This window comes from Pavona decussata, unplaced genomic scaffold, assembly GCF_977016875.1.
Source record: "Pavona decussata unplaced genomic scaffold, jaPavDecu1.1 SCAFFOLD_94, whole genome shotgun sequence".
In the NCBI taxonomy this organism is placed as follows: domain Eukaryota; kingdom Metazoa; phylum Cnidaria; class Anthozoa; order Scleractinia; family Agariciidae; genus Pavona; species Pavona decussata.
In genome coordinates this window covers 1,627,503-1,647,500 of record NW_028145511.1, presented here as the reverse complement: position 1 = coordinate 1,647,500, position 19,998 = coordinate 1,627,503, and the positions used below count along the sequence as shown (strand labels likewise).

Below are 19,998 nucleotides of genomic sequence, written 5' to 3'. Positions count from 1 at the left end.
AGAGCGCGCGCTGCTTGCGTCATGTAAAAATCGTACACAACTCTCGCCACTCAACATTGCCTTTACCTACGATTGTCGTAGGATTTTAAAACATGTTTTAAAATCCTACGACATTTTTCGTGTTGTGTGGGTCTGTCGTAAGGATGTTGTAGGTTGATTTACACGACGCGATTCGTGTTGTAGGCATGGCGTATGCGTGTCGCATACGACAAATCGTAGGCAAAATCGTACCGTCTAAATCGCCCTTTACAGTGATCTGTTCCAAAATGTTACACAAACTTTCATCAGAAGAATGAATAGGTGTGAAAAAAATTAAACAGTTTCTATTTGCCTTATTTTAGCTGCTAAGGTAATATATAGAGGATATTACATGACCGCACAGAGATACAAAATTTCTTGTAGTGTTGAAAAATATTTCATGAGTGATCGAGCACAGCAAACAATTGAAATATTTTTCAACACTCGCAGAGGAATTTTGTATCTCCAAGCAGCCATGTAATGTTCTGTTTATTGTATAAACACCAATGAAATACCAAATCTTTGCAAAGGCGCAATTTATTATGTAACCATAGCAGCGGTGATCTTTTCAGGTGTGAAGATAACATGTTATTTTCATGTGAAACCTCACCTGGTATTTCATTGGTGTTTATATACGAGAGAGTTGACTGTAGTAGTATTTAATTTAGCTTATGTTGCAAAGATTAAGCAATGAGCTTATTTACATACATACATACATGTTTATTCAAATTCATATAAAGAAGACATACAAATTTGAAAAGGAAGTACCGAGGTTATTGCTATGTGAAAGGAACTCCCCCACAAAACTACAATCACGCTAAAAAACTGCATAACATAATATAAAATTTGAGCTAAAATCAATTAAAAGATTACAGTGCTATCACAAATTCAAGAATGATCTTAGTTGAATTTTATAAAGTTCAGAGCTGCCCACTTTTACAACATCCTTGCGTAAGCTATTCCATTCCCTAACAATCATCGTGAAAAGAAAATGTTTATAACAATAATTATTTAGTCTAGCAGATTTAACATATAACTTATATGAATGATTCGCTCTAGTGGATGTAACCTTAGTTAATTCAAAATAATCATGAAAATCTAGGTACCTACAAATGTACCTGCAAATTATATATATACTAAGAATACAAATTGGAGATATAAATGCAACTTAATATAATAAATGAGAACCTATGATGTTAACCCTTTAACTCCTAAGGGAAAACAACATTTTCTCCAGATCCAATACTACAAACTCAATGTCCATGTATGATATACCATTTGAAAGCTACTGGTACTCATGATTGTATTTCATAACTGATATAATTATGAGTGAGAAAAGGTATGACTTTGAGATAGATGGCCTTAAAACAAAAAAATAAATAAATAAATAAAAGTTCAAACATGTTCCAATTCTTGTGTATTAATTAGGTATATCCCTAAACTATAGCTTATTTTGCAGTTCTCAGCATGTTCATTTTTAATAATGTGAGAGATGCTTTAAGGCTCACAAATTCTAGGTAAAAAGAAAATTAAAAAGTTGTGGGGGTAGTCAACCATATCACATATGGGAGGGGGTTAAGTTTTCATCCTTTTAATGAGTAGATCTTGACAAGACCATCTTGGTGTCAAAAGTTCATAGAAATCTGCCAAATATTGAAAGAGTTATGGCATTATGTGCCAATTGGCACTCTTAGGGTTTAAAGGAAAAGTGAATAGATAATAACTAAGTAAAAACAAAATAAAAACAAACAAAAAAACAGATGGACAATAATTATTATCAGTGTAGTGTGTCTAAATAAAGTTTATAATGGGATTTTAAAGGGGGGGGGGGGTGTTAAGTCAATACAGAAATCACAGGGCAAGTATTGCTGGCTGAGAGATTAATTTTTAACAAATTTCCTTTGAAGATGTGTTGGGGTGGTTATTCCAGAGCTTTGTACTTATGTTGGGAATTGATGTGAGCAGACATTAAACCAAGGCCAGATACCCAGAGATTGTAGGCACTGACCTGGTAGGAGAACATGTGCTGAATGTAGTTTAGGGCTGAAAGCAGCACTGATATTTTAGGGTATTGGAGTCTACTAGATCAAGTAAGCTTTCATAATAAAAAGTGCAGTTTTATCAATATTGAGTAGTGTCTTTATAGGATATTGGTTGGTGATCTCTAGTTTGTTAGAGAGACCTGATAATAACCCAATCAGAACTGGTGCACAGTATTGCAAAATGTAGCAAGATGTAGGCTGTACAACCATACCATCAAAGGGATTCAACTTCGTGCTATGTGAAGTGAAGCAACTTTGGCAATGACCTTATGACAAGCAAGTTTTGCATGGGGTTTAAAACCTAGTGAACTGTCCAAAGTGAAACTAAGAAACATAAATTTAATTGGCTACAATGCCTGAAGTATTCAGACCATTGGTGGCAGTGCACACCTGATTAAAGGACACTCTCCTTTCCCAAGGAGAGACTCTAAGTTAAATCACTGGACAAGTAGCAAGTAGCCTGAAAGAGCAGATGCCATTTCTGAGTTTAGTTTCACCTGTCTGCCTTTGCAGGCTAAGTAGCAAGTAAATACCTATAATATACCTGCCAACTCTCACGCATTATGCATGAGTCTCACGCCTGGGGACTAGAGACATCGATCTCACGCATCAAGGACCATTTCCCACGCCTGACTCACAAATCCGGATGAGTTGTTCTAAAAGCACGTCATTTCATTTCAGATTTGTTATGTATTATTTCTTTGCTTTTTAAAACAATCGCAAAAGCTTTCAAATGTCTACAATCAGTTCAAATCGTAAGTGTTTAAAGGTCGTTGAAATATCTTCGGACATTCTTGGGCACGTTCGGAAGTCTTCGGAAAATCGTCGGAAATCTTCGGAAGTGGCTCGGATGTTTTCGGAAATTCCGCTCATGACGAGGCAAAAATCTCACGCGTTTGACTCAGAAAAAGTTGGCAGGTATACTATAAAATGAGGCAAGTACTACAAAGTACTTGCCATAACACATGACAGAGTGTGGTAAACTAAAACCCAAACAAATGCAAATTACTTTGGACATTCAGCTGAAAACTGCTACATAAAATCTACTAATCCGTCTTTTGATTTGTATACAATAATATTATTCTCAACTTTGCCACATGGACAGAAAAAAAAACACACAGAAGTGATGGTCAAGTGCAGTTCTCCTTCTCATTATTTTCCTCGTTCCCCCTCCCTCCCCTCCCTCCTCCATCCTCCGAGCCTGAAACTCAGGCCGGTTGTTCGATGGCCGATGATCCGCGATTAAAAGTTAACGGAGGTTTTCTGTTCGCTCGTTAAAAACGTTTTCAAAGCTGATTTCAAGCTAAAGGGAAGAAAAGTCTACGTAAAAACTGAGGGACGAAAATTTTTCTCCAAAATCTTACCCAGTATCGACCCCAGGATCGGATTTTGAACAATCGGGTCCAGGACCCTGCGGTTAGGTTGTGGTAAACTGCACCCAAACAACCTGAAAAAATGAAGGTCATCTCAAATAACTGTGTTTCGGAGATAAAAGTCCCGGAAAGTGTGGGAGAGGCATTTGAGGTTGACTACAACCCAGCTTTAGGTTTGTATGCCACTTGCAATGATAACGGAGCTGCAGTCTGGGATTCTGAAAGCAGAGAAGTCATCGCCAGATTAAAAGATGTGGGCGAAAACTTGTGTGACGTGTTGTTTCTCCCAGGGGACCGTCTTGCAGTGAGCTCCACTGGATATTATGTTGGGGGAATGATAGATATTTACACCTTGGGTAAAAAGAAATCCAAACCAGCGAAATTCACAATAGAAGGAAGACGTGATCTTCCCATATTATCTCCTAGAGCGCTCGCTTTGTCTCCAAACAAGACTCTACTTGTCGCAAATCAAGACATAAAATCGTGGAGTGCTGCAGTTTATGAACTCGTCATGGACTGGAATGACTTAAAAGTCATAAAATCTGAAGAAATTGATCTTATTAATGAAGATGAAGAGATCGAAGAAGAAATATTGGGGGTCTGTTGTTCTCCAGATTTCAAGATTGCCACGTACAATCTCCATGTTAAGCTTACTTTGCGCCATACTTGCATAAAAACGACAAAAGTGTGTTTCAACTCTGACGGAAAGATACAGGAAGAACAAGATACCATCACATATTACATGCTTGATGGGGAAAGACGAGACCTTTCAAAAGACGGAGAAGTAAGGGGATATAGACTTGTTCATGACGGACAGCACCTCATCATTACAAACAGAGATGAAATTGTGTTGCTGGAGTCAATGACAGAAGGTAGCAATGCGCATTTGATCGCATCAAATCTCACCTGTTGTGAAGGGCAAATAAGATTAAATCATGAAGGCCAATTAATGGTCTGCGAAGACACAGTGATAAAGTTGTTTGAGTATAAGTGTAATCCAAGGAGCCTTCAAGCTTTATGCAGGCACAAGATCAGGAGAACAATTCATACCGATTATCGTGAAAAAGTGAACAACTTTGAAATTCCAACTACCTTGAAAGATTATTTGTTATACAAGTGAATTAGAAGCTGTCAGAATTTAGTAATAGTAGCAGGAGCATAGTATTTAATTTAGCTATGTTACACAAAATGAGCAATGAGCTCATTTACAGATGTGCCTGCAAATGATATATACTAAGAATGGTTTTAAACAAAGAAAAGTAGAGATAATGAAAGTAACTATATTAATAATAATTAATATAGGTGGGCAAATTTCCTTTGAAGATGTGGTGGGGTGGTTAATTTCCAGAGCTCAGTAGTTAAGTTTGGAAATGACCTTGGCAGACATTAAACCAAGTTAACCCAGAGATCTAGATTGTTGCCACTGACTGGAGAACGTGCTGAATGTAGTTTAGAGCTGAAAGTATAGCATTTGAACTTCTAGGGTATTGAGGTCTCCAAATCAAGTAAGCTTTCATCAAGTGTAGTTTTATCAAATTGTTGAGTAAGCATAATGGTTGGTGATCTCTAGTTTGTTAGAGACCTGATGGTAGCCAAATCAGAACTGGTGCGCAGTATTCTAAACATGGCAAGATGCAGGCGGTATAAATCTCAACCATGCCATCAAAGGGACTAAATCTCCTGATATGCCAAAGGAAAGCAACTTTGGCATTGACCTTGTTACAAGCAATTCTTACATGAGATTTAAAGCTTAGAGAACTGTCCAAGGTGGGATTCAAAGATGTTGGTGAATTCTGTGATACGCGATTTCTCCCAGGAGACCATCTTGCAGTGAGCACAATAAATTATTATCATTCCACAAGCGCGCGCTGGATATGAGATAATAGATAGCTACTGAGGCGCGTAGCGTCAAGTTGGCTACAATCATCTTGTATCCAACAAGCACAAGTGGAATAATAATAATTTCACTTGTGCTTGTTGGGTAAAAAACAATATTATTATTGTTTTATTGAAAACAATCTGAAATATTGTTAGATCTTGCCAATTTCACTTTGCAAGAACAATCAAAAGACAATTTAATGGTCGCTGTTTTTCGGGCATGGTATAATGGCTCATATACCATGGCCACTTAGCCAATCAAAACCCTGGAATCCCATTATTCAATGATCCAGTTTTTGATAATCTTGATTATACACTGTAGTTAAGTTAGACTGCCATGAGTCAACTTCACATATTTTGGCACCGAAAGTGAGCAATACAAAGAGATGGAGTCAGGAGTTGAGAAAGTCTGACTTTTCCACCTGACTGGACTCCTTGAAAAATAGACTGTGAGAAAGTCTAAAGTTAAGTTAATCCACCATTAAACAGTTGTAAAAAATACATGTTATTAACGCAATGGAACATACTTGTGCTGTGCTCTACCAACCACAGGGCACAGGAGTCAAATTTGGCTATAATTCAAATTCACTGGGCAATAATAATATTGCTAGCCTGCGAATACAGCCGCTTCTTATCGCTCCCGGCATTTCGTGGGAGAGATGTCTGCAATTTGCAGCCAGAAATTAAGTTTTTTTAAGTTGTAAAGTTAAGTTTTCCGTTTTCCAGCATGTTTTTAATTTTCTGTAATTTTTTTTGTCTTGGCCCGCCTCGACTAGCTTTGTGGCTATTTGCGGGACAAGCCCTTTATATAATCTGAATCTGTAAATAAATTGTTGTTGTTGTTGTTGTTGTTGTTGTAGAAATTCCATACTGATGACGTAGCTCACATGTTGGCAATTTCGTATAATTATAATGATGAACAAGCCACATTGCATGTTGCAACTAAAATCGAGTTTGTTGATAAAAAGACACATGGCTGAACAAAGCATCATGAGATCTTGTTGAGTGTCTGTTGAAATAACGTCCAGAAGACAAGAACTAGACTTGCTTACAAGTCGAGCTTAGAGAGCGCAAAGTGTGATCATCAGAGCTCGAGCGAGCGAGCGAGCGCTAAGCGTGAGCAAGCGAAAGGTCCATTCAATGAGAAGCAATTGAGCAACTTTGAGAAAGTCTAGACAAAAGTCACAAATACCAGTGACTTTGGACATATCACCAGCAGTTTAATGGTGAAAATAGGGACAAGTGTCTCTTTTTTGTCTCACAGCACTTTGCACCTCATTCGAAAAAGCAATCTTCACAGGCCAGGCAACCATGGTCAACTTTTGCCTTCTGGATAATATTTTAACAGACATATTACAAGATCTCAATGATTATTGATGCTTTGTTTGGTGATGGTCATTTATTTGACTAGCACTGCAACTGTCCAGTGAATTGAGCCAGGATTATGATCCAGTTTGATTCCTCTGTGCCCTGTGTATCAACAAAGCCATCCAGCATTCCTAACTATCATTGCCCATTGACCTCTCACCTCTTGAAGACCAAGCAGGCATTTCTTTACAATTGCATTTATCTGAGGTAAAATATCACTTTCCAACGAGACTTGGTGTGTCTCTTCAAGATACCTGAAATTTTCACAATTATGATACTGTTAATAATGGGAACAGGTCTCATTGGAGTCCAATTCATCAAACAACTGCATAGTGGGAGTCCAATTTGTTTCGTCACAAGTATGATTTCAGACTGAATTGGATGACACAAAGTCCTGTTAGACTGCAAGCAGTCCCTTTCTGGATAGTCGAGAGGTCACGCGAAATAGCCAAGCGTGAAAAAAAAAATAGAGCGAACAAGCAGAAGGGGGCTCTTCTTGTTTATTTCTCCTCGCTCCAGTCTCGCTGCGCTATGAGCACACCATCTCGACTAACCAGAAAGGGACTGCTTGCAGTCTAAAGTCCTGTTACCATTAATCATAAACATTACAGTTTCCCTTTCTGAGAACAAATGGCTGTGACAAACAAACAGAGTTCTAGTTTTATTTGTGAAATACGCTGGTCAAGTACAACTGTCCTATTACAGCGTGCACAATGACGTGTGCTGTCCAGTAACTTAGGTATGATGTGTGCACTGTTCTATTGATGCTCAAATCATGGCTACTGATAGCCAATCAGATTGGAGAATTTCAGTTTCCTCCATTTTTCTTTTCCAGTTGAAGCTGGACAGCTTACCTGGTCACAATTTTTTCATTGATTTTGATTGGTTATGTGCCATGTAGTGAAATTTCATTGGCTGGTGGCATTTGCTACTTGATTTTCATTGGTTCTTTAACTGTCCTATTTGACCTGTCCGATTACAAGCTTCTAGTAATCGGACAGGTCAAATCCGACAGTTTTGGAGTTACATAGCAAAATTAAGTAATAAATAATTATGGGCTGTTAAGAACCAATCATATTCAAGCATTTTGTTATTGACACAATTAATGCTGTAATTCAGCAGAGCAGGTTTTCCAACAGTTGTAAAATTACACTGCAAGGAGCTCTCTGATGCTGAAAGAAATGTACATGATGTTTGTACACTTATGCTGATGTTTAAAATGACCACTCCATCATTATAACTACTTTTGGCCCAACCAAAATGAGTCAAATGAAATGCCAGTAGGCAGAGTAAATCTCCACCCAATGCAGTCAGCAGTCTTTTTTCCCTGGCTGTACTGTGTGCCTGGACAGTCTCAGCCCCTTGCCAACAATTCGGGCACCAGGGGGCCGAGCCTATCATTTTTTGGATGGTTATGTTGTTACCATCACGTCAGAGAATTGTTGTAAAGACATAACATTAAGACTGCATTTATTAATATTAATATATAAATGTTTTCATTGTCAATAGTCTTGGTTGCCTAACCTTGAAAACTCCTTAAAGAACATTTCATTGCCTTCCTCGTATTTTCCAAAGTCTGCCGAGTATTGCTCCTGTTAATGAACAGCAGATGTCACATTGGAGACAGTTCCAATACTCACACTAGTGAGTAAGTTTAAGCATGGTGATTGACAATAAATTATTATTCTTCACCCACAATATGTCGCCAACAGTCAGTTATTTGCCAGGCAAAGAGAGAAAATGAAGGCCCTCTTCCCAAGTTAGGGAGAAGGAAACGACCAGGGGGGGGGGGGGGGGGGAGGGGGGTTACTTCCATAATTTTTGGCTGGGGGTGTGCCGCTGGGACTCTGAGAACCTTAACCTATACTAGACCATGTTAACATTTATTTTGCAACCTCATTCTAGAGTAAACACCGAAAATCCCTACCCTATCCTAGACCTATTTTCCGATTTTAAAGTGTCATTTACCAGGGAACTTTCTCAGACTAAATTCTTCAAGCAACTGATTAGTTTTGCAGAAAATGATAACCTATTCTAGACCAAAACTCTCTGATTTCTATACCCTATTCAAGAGTAAACTTGCTGAAAACCATAACCTTCACAGTGGCACATACCTATATTACAGGCTCATATATGGGAGTACCCCCCCCCTCCCCCTTGGAAGAAATGTCAATAAAAGAGAGACAATATGGAATAAAGTTTCTTGTCTAATGAAACAACGTAAGCGGACACAAGTTGACAAGATCTAAAGGAGGACCCTGGATTGAGTTCAAGAGCAATCAGCTGACTTGAAAAGAAAACAACCATTTTTATACACAAGATCAAATCTCTTTGCAGAGGTATCGTGCCACCATAATGTTCCTGAGAGAGAGTCAGTCAAGAGGATTAAGTTAATGAGTCACTAACTGGTACCTTCTTAAAGGGGCAGTGTCACCTACTTTTAGTGTCCCTTTGAATAGCCAAAAACCATATTTGCATATGGTTGTGAATGTTCAAATAATGGTTTAATTTTGTTAACAATAACCTTACTAGAGCACAGAAACTAGTATCATTCAGCTTTGGCTGCTGATGGCTAGGATGGAAATGGATTGCAACTTGAAAACATTAGCCATTTTTTTCAAGTTACTTCTGAGTATTTTGGAAAAATTGCTAAAAACTGATTATAGTTAATTCTTTCTCGGAGAAGTCATTTCATATTTTCTTCCCAGTGCTGTAAGAGTAATTTCATGATAGAAAAGAGGTTCTTAGTTATATAGTTGGGCAGCTTTGACCAACATACAGCAAAATCAGCGTGACACCCTGGGGGGGGGGGACTCATATAAAAGGGGTGGGGATGCCCGTCGGAAATCTCAAATTAAACCCCTAAAGGAGACCTATCTGGGCGTGACCCAACCTTTTTTGACCCTGAAAAGAGACCATTTTAAAGCAAAGACAAATATACATTTTTATATTTCTTCCCATGCAACCCTAAAGGAGACCTTCATGGCTAAAAATAAGAGTGTTTTTCCCAGAAGACCCCAAGTGAGACCAAAATCCAAAATTTACACCCCTAAGCGAGACAATGAGCATCCCCGCCCCTTTGACATGAGATATCCCCCCCCCCCCGACCGCTCGTGACACTGCCCCTTTAATATGGACACTCCTTTAAAAAATAACATCTGACTTGGTCCTAATTCATATAAAGTCTAACTTTATAATGCAGACACCTTGGTCTGTTCCATTGTTGTCCATATTAAGAAAGGTTTAACCGACTTTACCCTTAAAAAAGGAAACAAATAATATGATCTACAGAACCCAAGTTTCTCTTTTGATTACTTGTGTTATAAATATGTACCTGAATACAGTGGTTTGTGAGATGACTAGTAATATTTTGAAAGTTATTAGCATCGTACGGCTCAGATGATGTTCGCAGTACTCCCTCTGAGAAAATGTAAATGTTGTATTTATGATCCAACAGCACCCAAGACCTAACAAACAGTAAACAACAATATTATTATTTATTGCATTAGCTTAAGAAAATTTAACTTAATTTCCTGTATGCTTCAGGTTTGATTTTTCTTTGTGGTATGGAATAAAGAAGAAGACATTATTTTGAGTGCAGACAGCCCTTTAAAACCTTCACATTGTTGGATTAAGTTATGTGGGTTACTTTCACCCAGACAGTCACTTTTGACAGATTACTAAATGATAATTTTATTTATTTATTTTTTTAAACAATTTTGAAAAAAAAGTACAGCTACAGTGATGCACTTTTCATAACCAGAGCTAGCATGCAGATGACATTTAATCCCTCATTCCTGTCCCCAAGAGCCAAGAAGAGGAGAGACCCTAGGAATGAGGTTGGCCTGATGGTGTGTTGGCTCATAAAGGCAAATATTTAAATAATGTTCTCATCAGAAGCCTTAGGCACACTGACCCAGACATGCAAACCTTTGAAGATCTCAAATCTGGAGATTTTTTATGCAGACCCCATATCATCAACCCATCTCCCGCTTCCCGCGTAAGATATACCAAAAAGACACACTCTCGCCCAATTGGCCCAAATCACCCCATCACATACCACAGCCCTCAATTTCAATAAAAATTGACCCCTTTCTATTTTTGCAGATAATCAAGCAGTCTCCTTTGGTGTCTGTGGACGACTAACAGATTCAGTGAAAGATGCAAGAAAATGCACCCCGGGACCACACGAGGTAAGGTGCCTCCAGGGGGCATACTGGTTTGGCATCGCATTGCCACCTAATGTGCACTTCCAGAAAAAATCCATACCCACCCCATGTAACATAATCGGAAATTCCTCAGGGGAAGGGGGTCTTAAAAGTCTTAGAGGCAAAGTATGAAGCTAAACTGGAATTTCCTGGGGAGGGGGTGGATGGGGGGGGGGGGGGGGGGAAACTTTCTGTGGTGGGAGTATGGATATTTTCTGGAACTGCTGATGATGTTTCATATATGAATGACTTTCATACCCGGGCATCCAGGGTGGAATGCTTGAACATGAAAGTGAACTGCAGAATCTTTTCCAGTTTTTTTTTTTTTTTTTTTTTTTTTGGGGGGGGGGGGGGGAGGGAGCATGTTTACCTGATCCATAAAATAATATTTATATAAAGTGGTCCATGGATATCAAAAGTAGACCAAGCAACCCAGTTTACTAACCTGATGTCAAATTTTCTATTTTGGTCTAACAGCAGAGGATTTTCAATGTATTTCTGTACAACAAAGCCTTGTGTCTGTTCATCAATAAATGCCAGGATTGCTTCCGCATCATCTGAGATGAAAATGTCCTTCCCTATTTAAAACGGATCCACAAAGATTCAGAAAACAGACAACATTCCATGCTGACACAACTTCTGTTTTTTTGGAAGACACACTTATAGGAACATGCACAAAAACTGTAATTATACTAAATAAAATTATTAATGACAAACATTTGAGTAATATGCAAAATTTATACAGTTGTATAATGATTATTCTACATTCAATTTTCACGTTATCGTCCATCAATCTCTCTAAATTTACTGTCCAATTCTGTTTCATTTTTAATCAACAAAGTTAAAAAAAATTATACCTTATTAGTACCCTGTATGAATTTTGTACAATCATCTTCTATTTACCTTTTGATCCAGATGAAGACTTAGCAATCCATAATTTCTCTTCTAGGCTATTGGAAAAAGCCAAAAACTCGTCTCTCTCATCAGTATAATTCAAGTTGAATTTCTTTTTGGCCTCTGATTTGGATTTTAATTGTTTGGGTAAAATGACAAAAGAAACAGGAAGCCATTGGTATTTCAACTCATCACTCTCAGCCAAGGATCGAACGTACCTGTAGATTAAAATAAAGTAAGGCAGTTTATTTACCCTTGGTGAGTGTGCTAGGGGGCCAAGCATATAACCTGCAATCAAGCAAAATAATATTTTTAAGCAGCCAAAAATAGAGCATGATCGCAGGTTACTATTATCTCATGTCATGTGTGTTTGATCAAGTATTGCTTGTTTTAAAGTGAAATTATATATTAATTATACTAGTCAAATTACAAACGAAAAGATGGAAAGTTGTTACTCGAGTTTCACGCACTAAGCGATCATCAGACATTGATCGCTTAGTGCGTGAAACTCAAGTAACAACTTTCCATCTTTTCATTTGTATCTTGCTCTACAAATCTACGCATAAAGCACCCCAAAGATAAGTGAAACAATCTTAATTCATTTACTAAAAAAAAATATACATCCTATCATCCTCGACACTTACTTTACTAAAGGAACCTTTTTGCACAGAAGTCTTTCAGAGCCTCTGTAGTAATTTACAGCTTGACACAACCCTGAAACATGACCTTCACAAGAAAAACCTTAATCAGTTTTTAAGAGCTCACTGAACGGGGAAAACAACCAACAGCCACTCCATTTCAGAAGATAGCTGACAAGATCATAGGTATCTTTTGAACAGCAGTGTAAAGGGTGGTGGGGTCACTAGTGTCTACAAAGGGGGAGGCAGCCATAAACAAAGCTTAGCTTTGGTGAATCCTCTTTCTGTGACACTCCAGCCACCACTGCTGGAATCAAAAGTTCTTTCAACTTGTCTTGGAACAGGCTTTGGTCAAGAGAACATTACGTGACATGTTCAATTTGCGCATTACAAGAAATGACACTTTCAGTTTCTGCGACCATTGTAAGCATCTGGCATGCATACTCTCCTACCCCCAGGTGGGGTACTTGGGTATAAATGTGACGGGCGGGGGGTCCAACGGAGCCTTATCTTTTGCACCCAAAAAAATACAAGACTGGCAATTTTAGACCCAAAAAAATACATGACTTTTATACCCTAAAAATGCAATTTTAAGAACAGTCTAAATACTGCTGTTCTGCTGAAAAAGAAAAAAAGTTTCGTAGTCAAGGTTGACTAGTCTTGGAACACAGAATGCGGAAACAATTTTTTTGTGGTTTACATATCGCAACCATTAGCCTCGCAGAAATTCTAACCCAAAAAAATATGCGCAGATTTTTTAGACCCAATAAAATACACAGTTAAATCTTCAACCCAAAAAATACAGGAGTTGAAAATTTTACACCCAATAAAATACATCGGACCCCCCTGTCACGTTAATACCTGACTATACCCCCTGGGCTCCTACCCTGCCAGATTAATGACAGAATCTCCCAGATTTGTTGGACTCCAATGGCCTGTATGCAACTGCCTATCCCCCAGTTAAATGTAATCTTTGGTAATTAGGCTAAACCTTTTCCCATATTTTTTCCCACACTTAAATTGATGTTCTTTTTTCTTCTTCATTTTCCCTCCTCTCTGAATGTTAGAGAGCATATAGCAGCATTGTAAATGCCCATCCAGTTGGAAATCTTTGACCAGTAAAAATTTAACCTTTTAATTCCTAATATCAAAGAACAAATTCTCCTATCTTGTTCCCATACATTTCTTATAAAGGTACTGGGAAGAAGTTATTAAAATATCAGGAAAATTCACCTTTGGTGATCATATCCTTAATTCTCATGACCTCAGAGGTTGAACAAGCATTGATATTACAAGGAGAAATTTAATGCTGATCACTGTTAGGGCTTGTTGGGGCTTATTAATAATTATTTATCTGTTACCATGGACGGCTGAGAAAGCTACAAAATCATTTTATCTGTTTGTTTGTTTTTTCGTATGGGGGTTGCTGTTTGATGTTTTGCAACTCGAACTGCTCTAGGTATAAATCGAACGCAAAAGCATCATTTATATACCTGCCAACTTTTTCTGAGACAAACGCGTGAGATTTTTGCCTCGTCATGAGCGGTATTTCCGAAAACGTCCGAGCCACTTGCGAAGATTTTCGACGATTTTACGAAGACTTCCGAACGTTGCCGAGAATGTCCGAAGATATTTGACGACCTTTGAACACTTACGATTCGAACGGATTGTAGACATTTGAAAGCTTTTGCGATTGTTAAAAAGGGCAAAGAAATAATACATAACAAATCTGAAATGAAATGAAGTGTTTTTAGAACAACTCGTCCGGATTTGTGAGTCAGGCGTGAGAAATTGTCCTTGATGCGTGAGATCGCTGTCTTTAGTCCGCAGGCGTGAGACTCACGCATAATGCGTGAGACTTGGCAGGTATACATTTAAACTTACCTATTCTCGTGTAGTCAAGTACCTTTGTTTGTCTTTCCCCAAACATTAGATTGAAGCGTTCGTAATCTTTTCGCGCCAGCCTCCATTTTCCTTTCCAAAGCGATCCTTTTAGCAATAATTGTGCGACGTAATTGTAAACCGAACTATCTTCATCTCGAATGACAAGGGTGTACATCCTCAGGTCAAGCAGAAAGCAGAGAATTTGTGACAAAATTTGAGTTACCCGCCATTTTCAAAGAAGGAAGCCATTTTGAATGATTTGAATATTCTGGTTGGAAATACCGCTGGACAGTTTCTTTGAAATCAACAGGTCCCCACCCCTACCCCCACTCTTCCTTTCTATCAAGCAAGTCCCGTTAGTTCCGGCGTAAAGCCAGGAAAAAGCATTCAACACTACAGCTGCTACGTCCCTTTTGTCCAATCGCAAGTGCGTTTCCTGGATTTCTGAGTCACTCAGACAAGATATTAGCCAGTTCCATGACTCTTGGATCGATGAAGCCTAGCTGCCAAATGGGCGGATTACTTTCATCAATGTTAAATTTCACACTTAGAAGGACATGGGGCAACAGTCCTGTTCCGTAGTCGCTTTTGTGATCACACGTGAACAACAAAAAAAGGGGGGGGGGGGGGTTCAGAAAGCAAACGCACCCATCCCTCACCCCGCAAGGAGAGCCTGTTCCCAGAAGCTAACCAATCAAAACACCCTGCTGCATGATGACCAATCACAAGGGACTTGGTTAACGCGCTTTGCACTGGCGGGAAACTTCAACTCGTTTTCACTTTTTTATGCTCAAAGATCTCCTTTCACTGTCGGTAAAGCTTATAAAATTAAGCTAATTACCGCAATTTCAAAGAAATGCGTCTTAATTCTGACTTCATTAATTAATTAACTTCCAAGTAAGTTTACGTCATAAGCATTCTATCGCCCTCCATTAGGCCGGTACATTTTCAAAGGTAAGAAATTGTTGTTTTCTTGTCCTAATAGTATAAAAGTGTACCTAAACTTGAAGTTTGTTTGGAAAGCTTTAAGCTTGTAGTCCAGTCGTAAAATTGTCCATTTGTAAATTTACAGTCATGTTACCTTTGTTAAAGTTGATTCTTATTCAGCTTTTTAATCAGTGAAAATTATATGTTTGTATATTTTTCGAACGAGTCCATTCATTCGCGCGCTTCAGAACTTCAGTTCTTTTGCGGCGAAAAAGAAGAAGATTTGCAACGAGAGAGAAAACGAGGTTGATGCGAATTTCAGTCTACTTTTGTTCATATCATGGTTTCATTTTCAATTAATGTAACTATATAGCCCTTATGTTTTCTGTAAATTAATTTAGTTTGCTCATAACACAGGGACGTAAACAACATAAGATATAATTTAAGAAGCTATGGGTGTATATGTGTAGACTGTTTGCTAAAAGCTTAAAACTCTGACGTTTTATTAACTTGAACCTTTTTCAGAGTGATTAAGATCCATCAAGAAAGAAGATGGTGAGTAAGCTTACTTTTTACATTTGTAGGAGATTTAGATAAACGTAATAAATCACTGTAGCCTTCATACAGACGTCACACGGAAATTAAAGCAAAGCCCGGAAATGAGACTTGGCGTTTTTCACTAAACGGCTCGAAAAGGCCACCGTAAAACAGCTTCAAAAGCTTATGCCACATGGATCCGAAAATTCTTCAACCCGCCAATGAGATTAATGTTTTGATATTTATCGCAATAGTTTTTTGACGGACGGGAGACTAAAAATTTTATGCGGTCGTTGAAAACTTCGACAGAAATATAAAGTAAATCGAAATGCACCGAGCTCCCATTTTGGCCTCACACTTTGCTTACATTTACTCCCTTTAATAGACGCTGATAGAGGTAAATAAAATGCTAGAATTAGAAAAATAGCGATGAATTCACTTTCCCTCAAATTGTTTACCAGGTGCGTATCGCACGCGTTGTATGATTTATCAAACCTTTCTGCCCTGCCAATGGCTTTTTTCAGTCGAACACGGTTATTTGCCAACCGCTTTGCAGTCATTTTCCTACCGCACTAGAGCAACTTAGCCTTATAAACCTTAAAATGTGAATGAGAACTTCAGACCGTTGGTAAGTTCAGCGCAGTGCCCTGAAATACAAAAGAGGTGAACATGGCTACCCTAAAAAATCTCCACAAGGGGCCCACTGGGTTTTCGTATGCTAGTTTCTCCAATAAAGCCCAATAAAAGGAACCCGGGAAAGTAGTTTTAATTGTGCACATTTTGGAACTAAGTACATTTCATTTTGCGCATGGAAGATGGGATCATTGGACCAGTATTAGCTAGTATTGCTAGTATTGATTTTGCTGCTAAAGAGTGGAACTCTTTTGATCCATCATTAATAGAAGTTACCTGTTTGTTCATTTTTAAACGGGGCCTCTCTAAAGCTACCTTTTAGCTAACCTTTAAATAGCGAAAAATTTTCAATTGCGTAGCATTATTCATCTTCGTTGTATTGTCTTGCCATGTTTTTTGTTGTGTGAATCCCTAGTTCTTAATTTTGTTATTTATTTGCACTGTTTTTTGTTGTGTAAATCCCTAGTTCTTAATTTTGTTATTTATTTGCACTGTAGTACCTTAGGTTTTTAACGTTTGCAGTGGTAATGTTGATTAATGGTTAAGTCCTAACGAGGATCCTTCTGTAAATCACTAGTTTTTATACCCGCGGTCAAGTTTGCATCACCATTAAAGATTATCATCATTCAAAGTAGGAAAACCGATCCATCATCATCATCATAATCATCATCATTTTTTTAAAAAATATATTTTTTTATATTTTACAGGCAAAGAATACTCGCATATAGCGAAAGCTAATCGAGGCGGGTAGAAAAAAAAATACCCGTGGGTTACACTATTTCATACATTACAGATGAATTGAGAAATATAAAGCAACTGATTCGATAGCAAATTACACAGCAGCCAATAAACAACTAAATAATTAAATAGTTGAAACTAGCCAATGTAAAGAAAGATACTCGCCAAAAAGGGGGGAGGGGGAATTAATGAACCAAAATTAAATCGGTTCCAATGAGGATGTGGAACGTGTTTCCCCTCTACTGGAAAAATTCATAACTAAAAGCGCTTACATTGTTATTTTGTAGTCGTCCGGAGTGGAAGTTGACCAAACTGTCGTCGATGCCTTTAATGACATCAAGTTAAAGAAAAGGCATGCATATGTAGTCATGATGATCAAAGACAATAAGAAGATTGTTGTTGAGAAACTGGGAGATAAACTACCCCCAAACTGCACTCAGTCCAAGAATGAGGATATTTTCAATGAGATGAAAAAGGGGTTTGGAATGGAGCCGAGGTATATTCTTTTCGACTTCTGCTTCACGCGATCCAATCAGACCGTTGCGCAGAAGCTAGCGTTTGTTACCTGGTAAGAGACCAGCTTGTTAGCTTTATTACGCTTTTTTTCTCACGGTATCAGTGTAAATAATAATTAGCAATTATTCCACGAGCGCGCGTTGGATAGGAAATGATAGATAGCCAACGGGGAGCGTAGCGACGGGTTGGCTATAATCATCTCATATCCAACAAGCGCGAGTGGCGTACTTGTTTTGTTAAAAACAACCAAGAAATATTGTTAGATCTTGCTAATTTCGCTTTGCAAGAACAACTAGAAGACAATTTAATGGTTCTAGTATTTCTCAGACATGCATGGTATAATGGCTCATACCAGCCAATCAATTCCCTGGAATTGCATTACACAATGATCCAGTTTTAAGATTTTTTTATTGAAATTCAGCGTACTTTGTGAGAGTATAAAGCACACACGCAAATGAAGCCATTTTAGTGGGCGTGCAGCTCTCGGATAGTTATAAATTTCGTCTTTTTGCGATCCAAAAGCTAAATTTTATGCTTAATATTGTACAGCTATACCGTAAGATCAATCAGAACATTTCAAGTAGTACTTATTTTCACCGAAGGAATTTGGCTACTCCTCAAAAAGAATTTGTAAAACAAAACACACTGTTGTTATCCAGAACGTCATTCCGTGCGCGCCCAAGCAAAGAATAAAACTTGTTTTGAAGCCAATTTCTCTACAAATGTAAGTTGTTTGAAATTGTACTATTTCGCTTCACTTCTTTTTTGTGCAAATTAAGCAACTTAAATTCTCATTCCCATACTAAAAATTAGATTGCAACTTGGTAAGGAGACTCACATTTTCAGCATCCCGATTCTCGTTTTTCCATGACTTAGTGTTTGCCTGTTACTTTTTTTTTCAATTTCCTTCAGTTTCTCGATTGTTTAGTGTAATACTGACTGATCTGCGTATTCTGACAGGTGCAGCGATGAATGTGCAGTCGGCAAGAAGATGATCTATGCCAGCTCGAAAGATGCTTTGAAGAAACGATTCACTGGACTCAATACCGAGTTTCAGTGTACAGATACATCAGAATTCCAGCATTCAGAGCTGGTCAAGGATCTGATCCATAAAGACCGAGTATAAGTGCTATCCACTTCAAAAAGTCACTTACGACTGTTTATCTGTTCGGTATTCCCTAAATAATTCCTTTAGTAAACCTCTTTGTTGCACTTTAAACCACAAACTTTACAACGTTTACTGTAATAGGAAGTTGAAATTGTTCTTGCAGTGCGCATGTCTACTCTGTATTTCCATTCTATCCGAGTGAACGACGACAGTTTTACTTTGTTTGTATGGTCGGCCATCTTGCCGTTCATAATCAATAAACTTATCTATTGAACTGTTAAAGGCAATAGCGTGTTTTCTCTCCTTTACTGCGCATACATTCTGCTCATCTCGAGATACTCGGGTTTCCTATGAGTGGTACCTACTAATACAAGGATGTTTCTGCGAGCTTTAAAACTATGTGGAGAAAGTAGAACTTAGCTACTGGCGGTAACCATGCATTTTTCAGAGATAATAAAGCTTCAATTTGGAAAAAAAAAGGCCATACATTGCCATGCATTTTACTGCTTTTTAGAATAGTTGTTGCTTAATTATCTATAAACAATGCACCGCTACTCCTAATCTTCTTTCTGTATTCCAGTAGCCCATACTAAGATCTGCTTTTCCCGCATAGTCATAAACTGTGCCAAAATACTTCTGTATTAGGAGACACCGTCCTTAAGTCTTTCTTTTAGGGTATCTCAGACGAACTCAAATAGCATTTACAAGTTTTCACTAGCCTTCACATGCCTGGGTATTAAACAGTGGTGTATTCTCGTACCCAGATCTTCTCACGCTACGGGAGAGTCTCCGAAATCGAATACAGACATTCGGTTGTTAGCCTGCGAACACAGACGTATTTCCGAATCTCGACAGCCGGAAATACGTCTGCGTTCGCAGGCTATCCGGTTGTTCGAAAGCCGATTAACACTAATCCCCGATTAAAAATTAACCAAGGTTTTCATCACACTCATCAAAATTTTTTTTAAAAGCTTATTTTAAGCTAGTAGTAAAGAAAAGTCTGAGTCAAAACTGAGGAACAAAAATCAGTTTTTGAAGAGTCTTCATTGATTAGTAATTTAACTCGAATGAAAGTTCACCTTAGAGCGGTTTTCAATTGAGTGTCGAAAGTAATTTCGCGTTTGCTTTGGTTTTGTATTACTTAGCTCTGTGATCGGTTAACAAAACTCGTGCCACTTTCTCAACCAATGGGAATCCAAACCAAAACCAATCGTGTTTTCGCCGCACGCGTTTTCC

The 19,998-nt window shown here is 38.2% G+C and overlaps 4 protein-coding genes across 4 annotated transcripts in view; 3 read left to right on the top strand and 1 right to left on the bottom strand.

The window, feature by feature from the left end:
• Positions 1–2,143, top strand: part of LOC146473320 (uncharacterized) — a 4,076-nt gene extending 1,933 nt beyond the window's left edge. Inside the window, exon 1 of the mRNA XM_085118522.1 lies at positions 1–2,143. This exon is cut by the window's left edge and continues 1,933 nt beyond it. The gene's annotated coding sequence lies outside the window, so the exon portion shown is untranslated.
• The window catches only part of LOC146473318 (tubulin--tyrosine ligase-like), a 32,630-nt gene extending 17,700 nt beyond the window's left edge, over positions 1–14,930 (bottom strand). Inside the window, exons 1-7 of the mRNA XM_085118561.1 lie at positions 14,304–14,930; positions 12,426–12,507; positions 11,791–11,999; positions 11,333–11,465; positions 10,014–10,146; positions 8,204–8,271; positions 6,840–6,933 (exon numbers count right to left, since the gene is read on the bottom strand). Of these exons, the coding sequence (XP_084974687.1) occupies positions 6,840–6,933; positions 8,204–8,271; positions 10,014–10,146; positions 11,333–11,465; positions 11,791–11,999; positions 12,426–12,507; positions 14,304–14,478 (894 nt within the window). The 5' untranslated portion in view covers positions 14,479–14,930. The remainder of the gene's footprint in view (positions 1–6,839; positions 6,934–8,203; positions 8,272–10,013; positions 10,147–11,332; positions 11,466–11,790; positions 12,000–12,425; positions 12,508–14,303) is intronic.
• Positions 3,268–6,166, top strand: LOC146473319 (uncharacterized). Its single transcript, XM_085118564.1, has 2 exons — positions 3,268–5,998; positions 6,112–6,166. The coding sequence occupies exon 1, from the start codon at positions 3,516–3,518 to the stop codon at positions 4,551–4,553; it is 1,038 nt and encodes a 345-aa protein (XP_084974690.1). The 5' UTR covers positions 3,268–3,515; the 3' UTR covers positions 4,554–5,998; positions 6,112–6,166.
• A 145-nt stretch (positions 14,931–15,075) lies between the features above and the next one.
• On the top strand, positions 15,076–19,044 carry LOC146473317 (uncharacterized). The gene is made up of 4 exons (XM_085118573.1): positions 15,076–15,257; positions 15,756–15,785; positions 17,426–17,706; positions 18,615–19,044. The coding sequence occupies exons 2-4, from the start codon at positions 15,783–15,785 to the stop codon at positions 18,778–18,780; spliced, it is 450 nt and encodes a 149-aa protein (XP_084974699.1). The 5' UTR covers positions 15,076–15,257; positions 15,756–15,782; the 3' UTR covers positions 18,781–19,044.
• Positions 19,045–19,998: the final 954 nt, after the last annotated feature.

Excerpts from the sequence above, each read along its gene's own strand:
- LOC146473319 (XM_085118564.1), top strand. The coding sequence starts at position 3,516 with ATGAAGGTCATCTCAAATAACTGTGTTTCGGAGATAAAAGTCCCGGAA.
- LOC146473317 (XM_085118573.1), top strand. Across the intron at positions 17,707-18,614 it reads AAGCTAGCGTTTGTTACCTG|GTGCAGCGATGAATGTGCAG; the intron begins GTAAGAGACCAG and ends GTATTCTGACAG.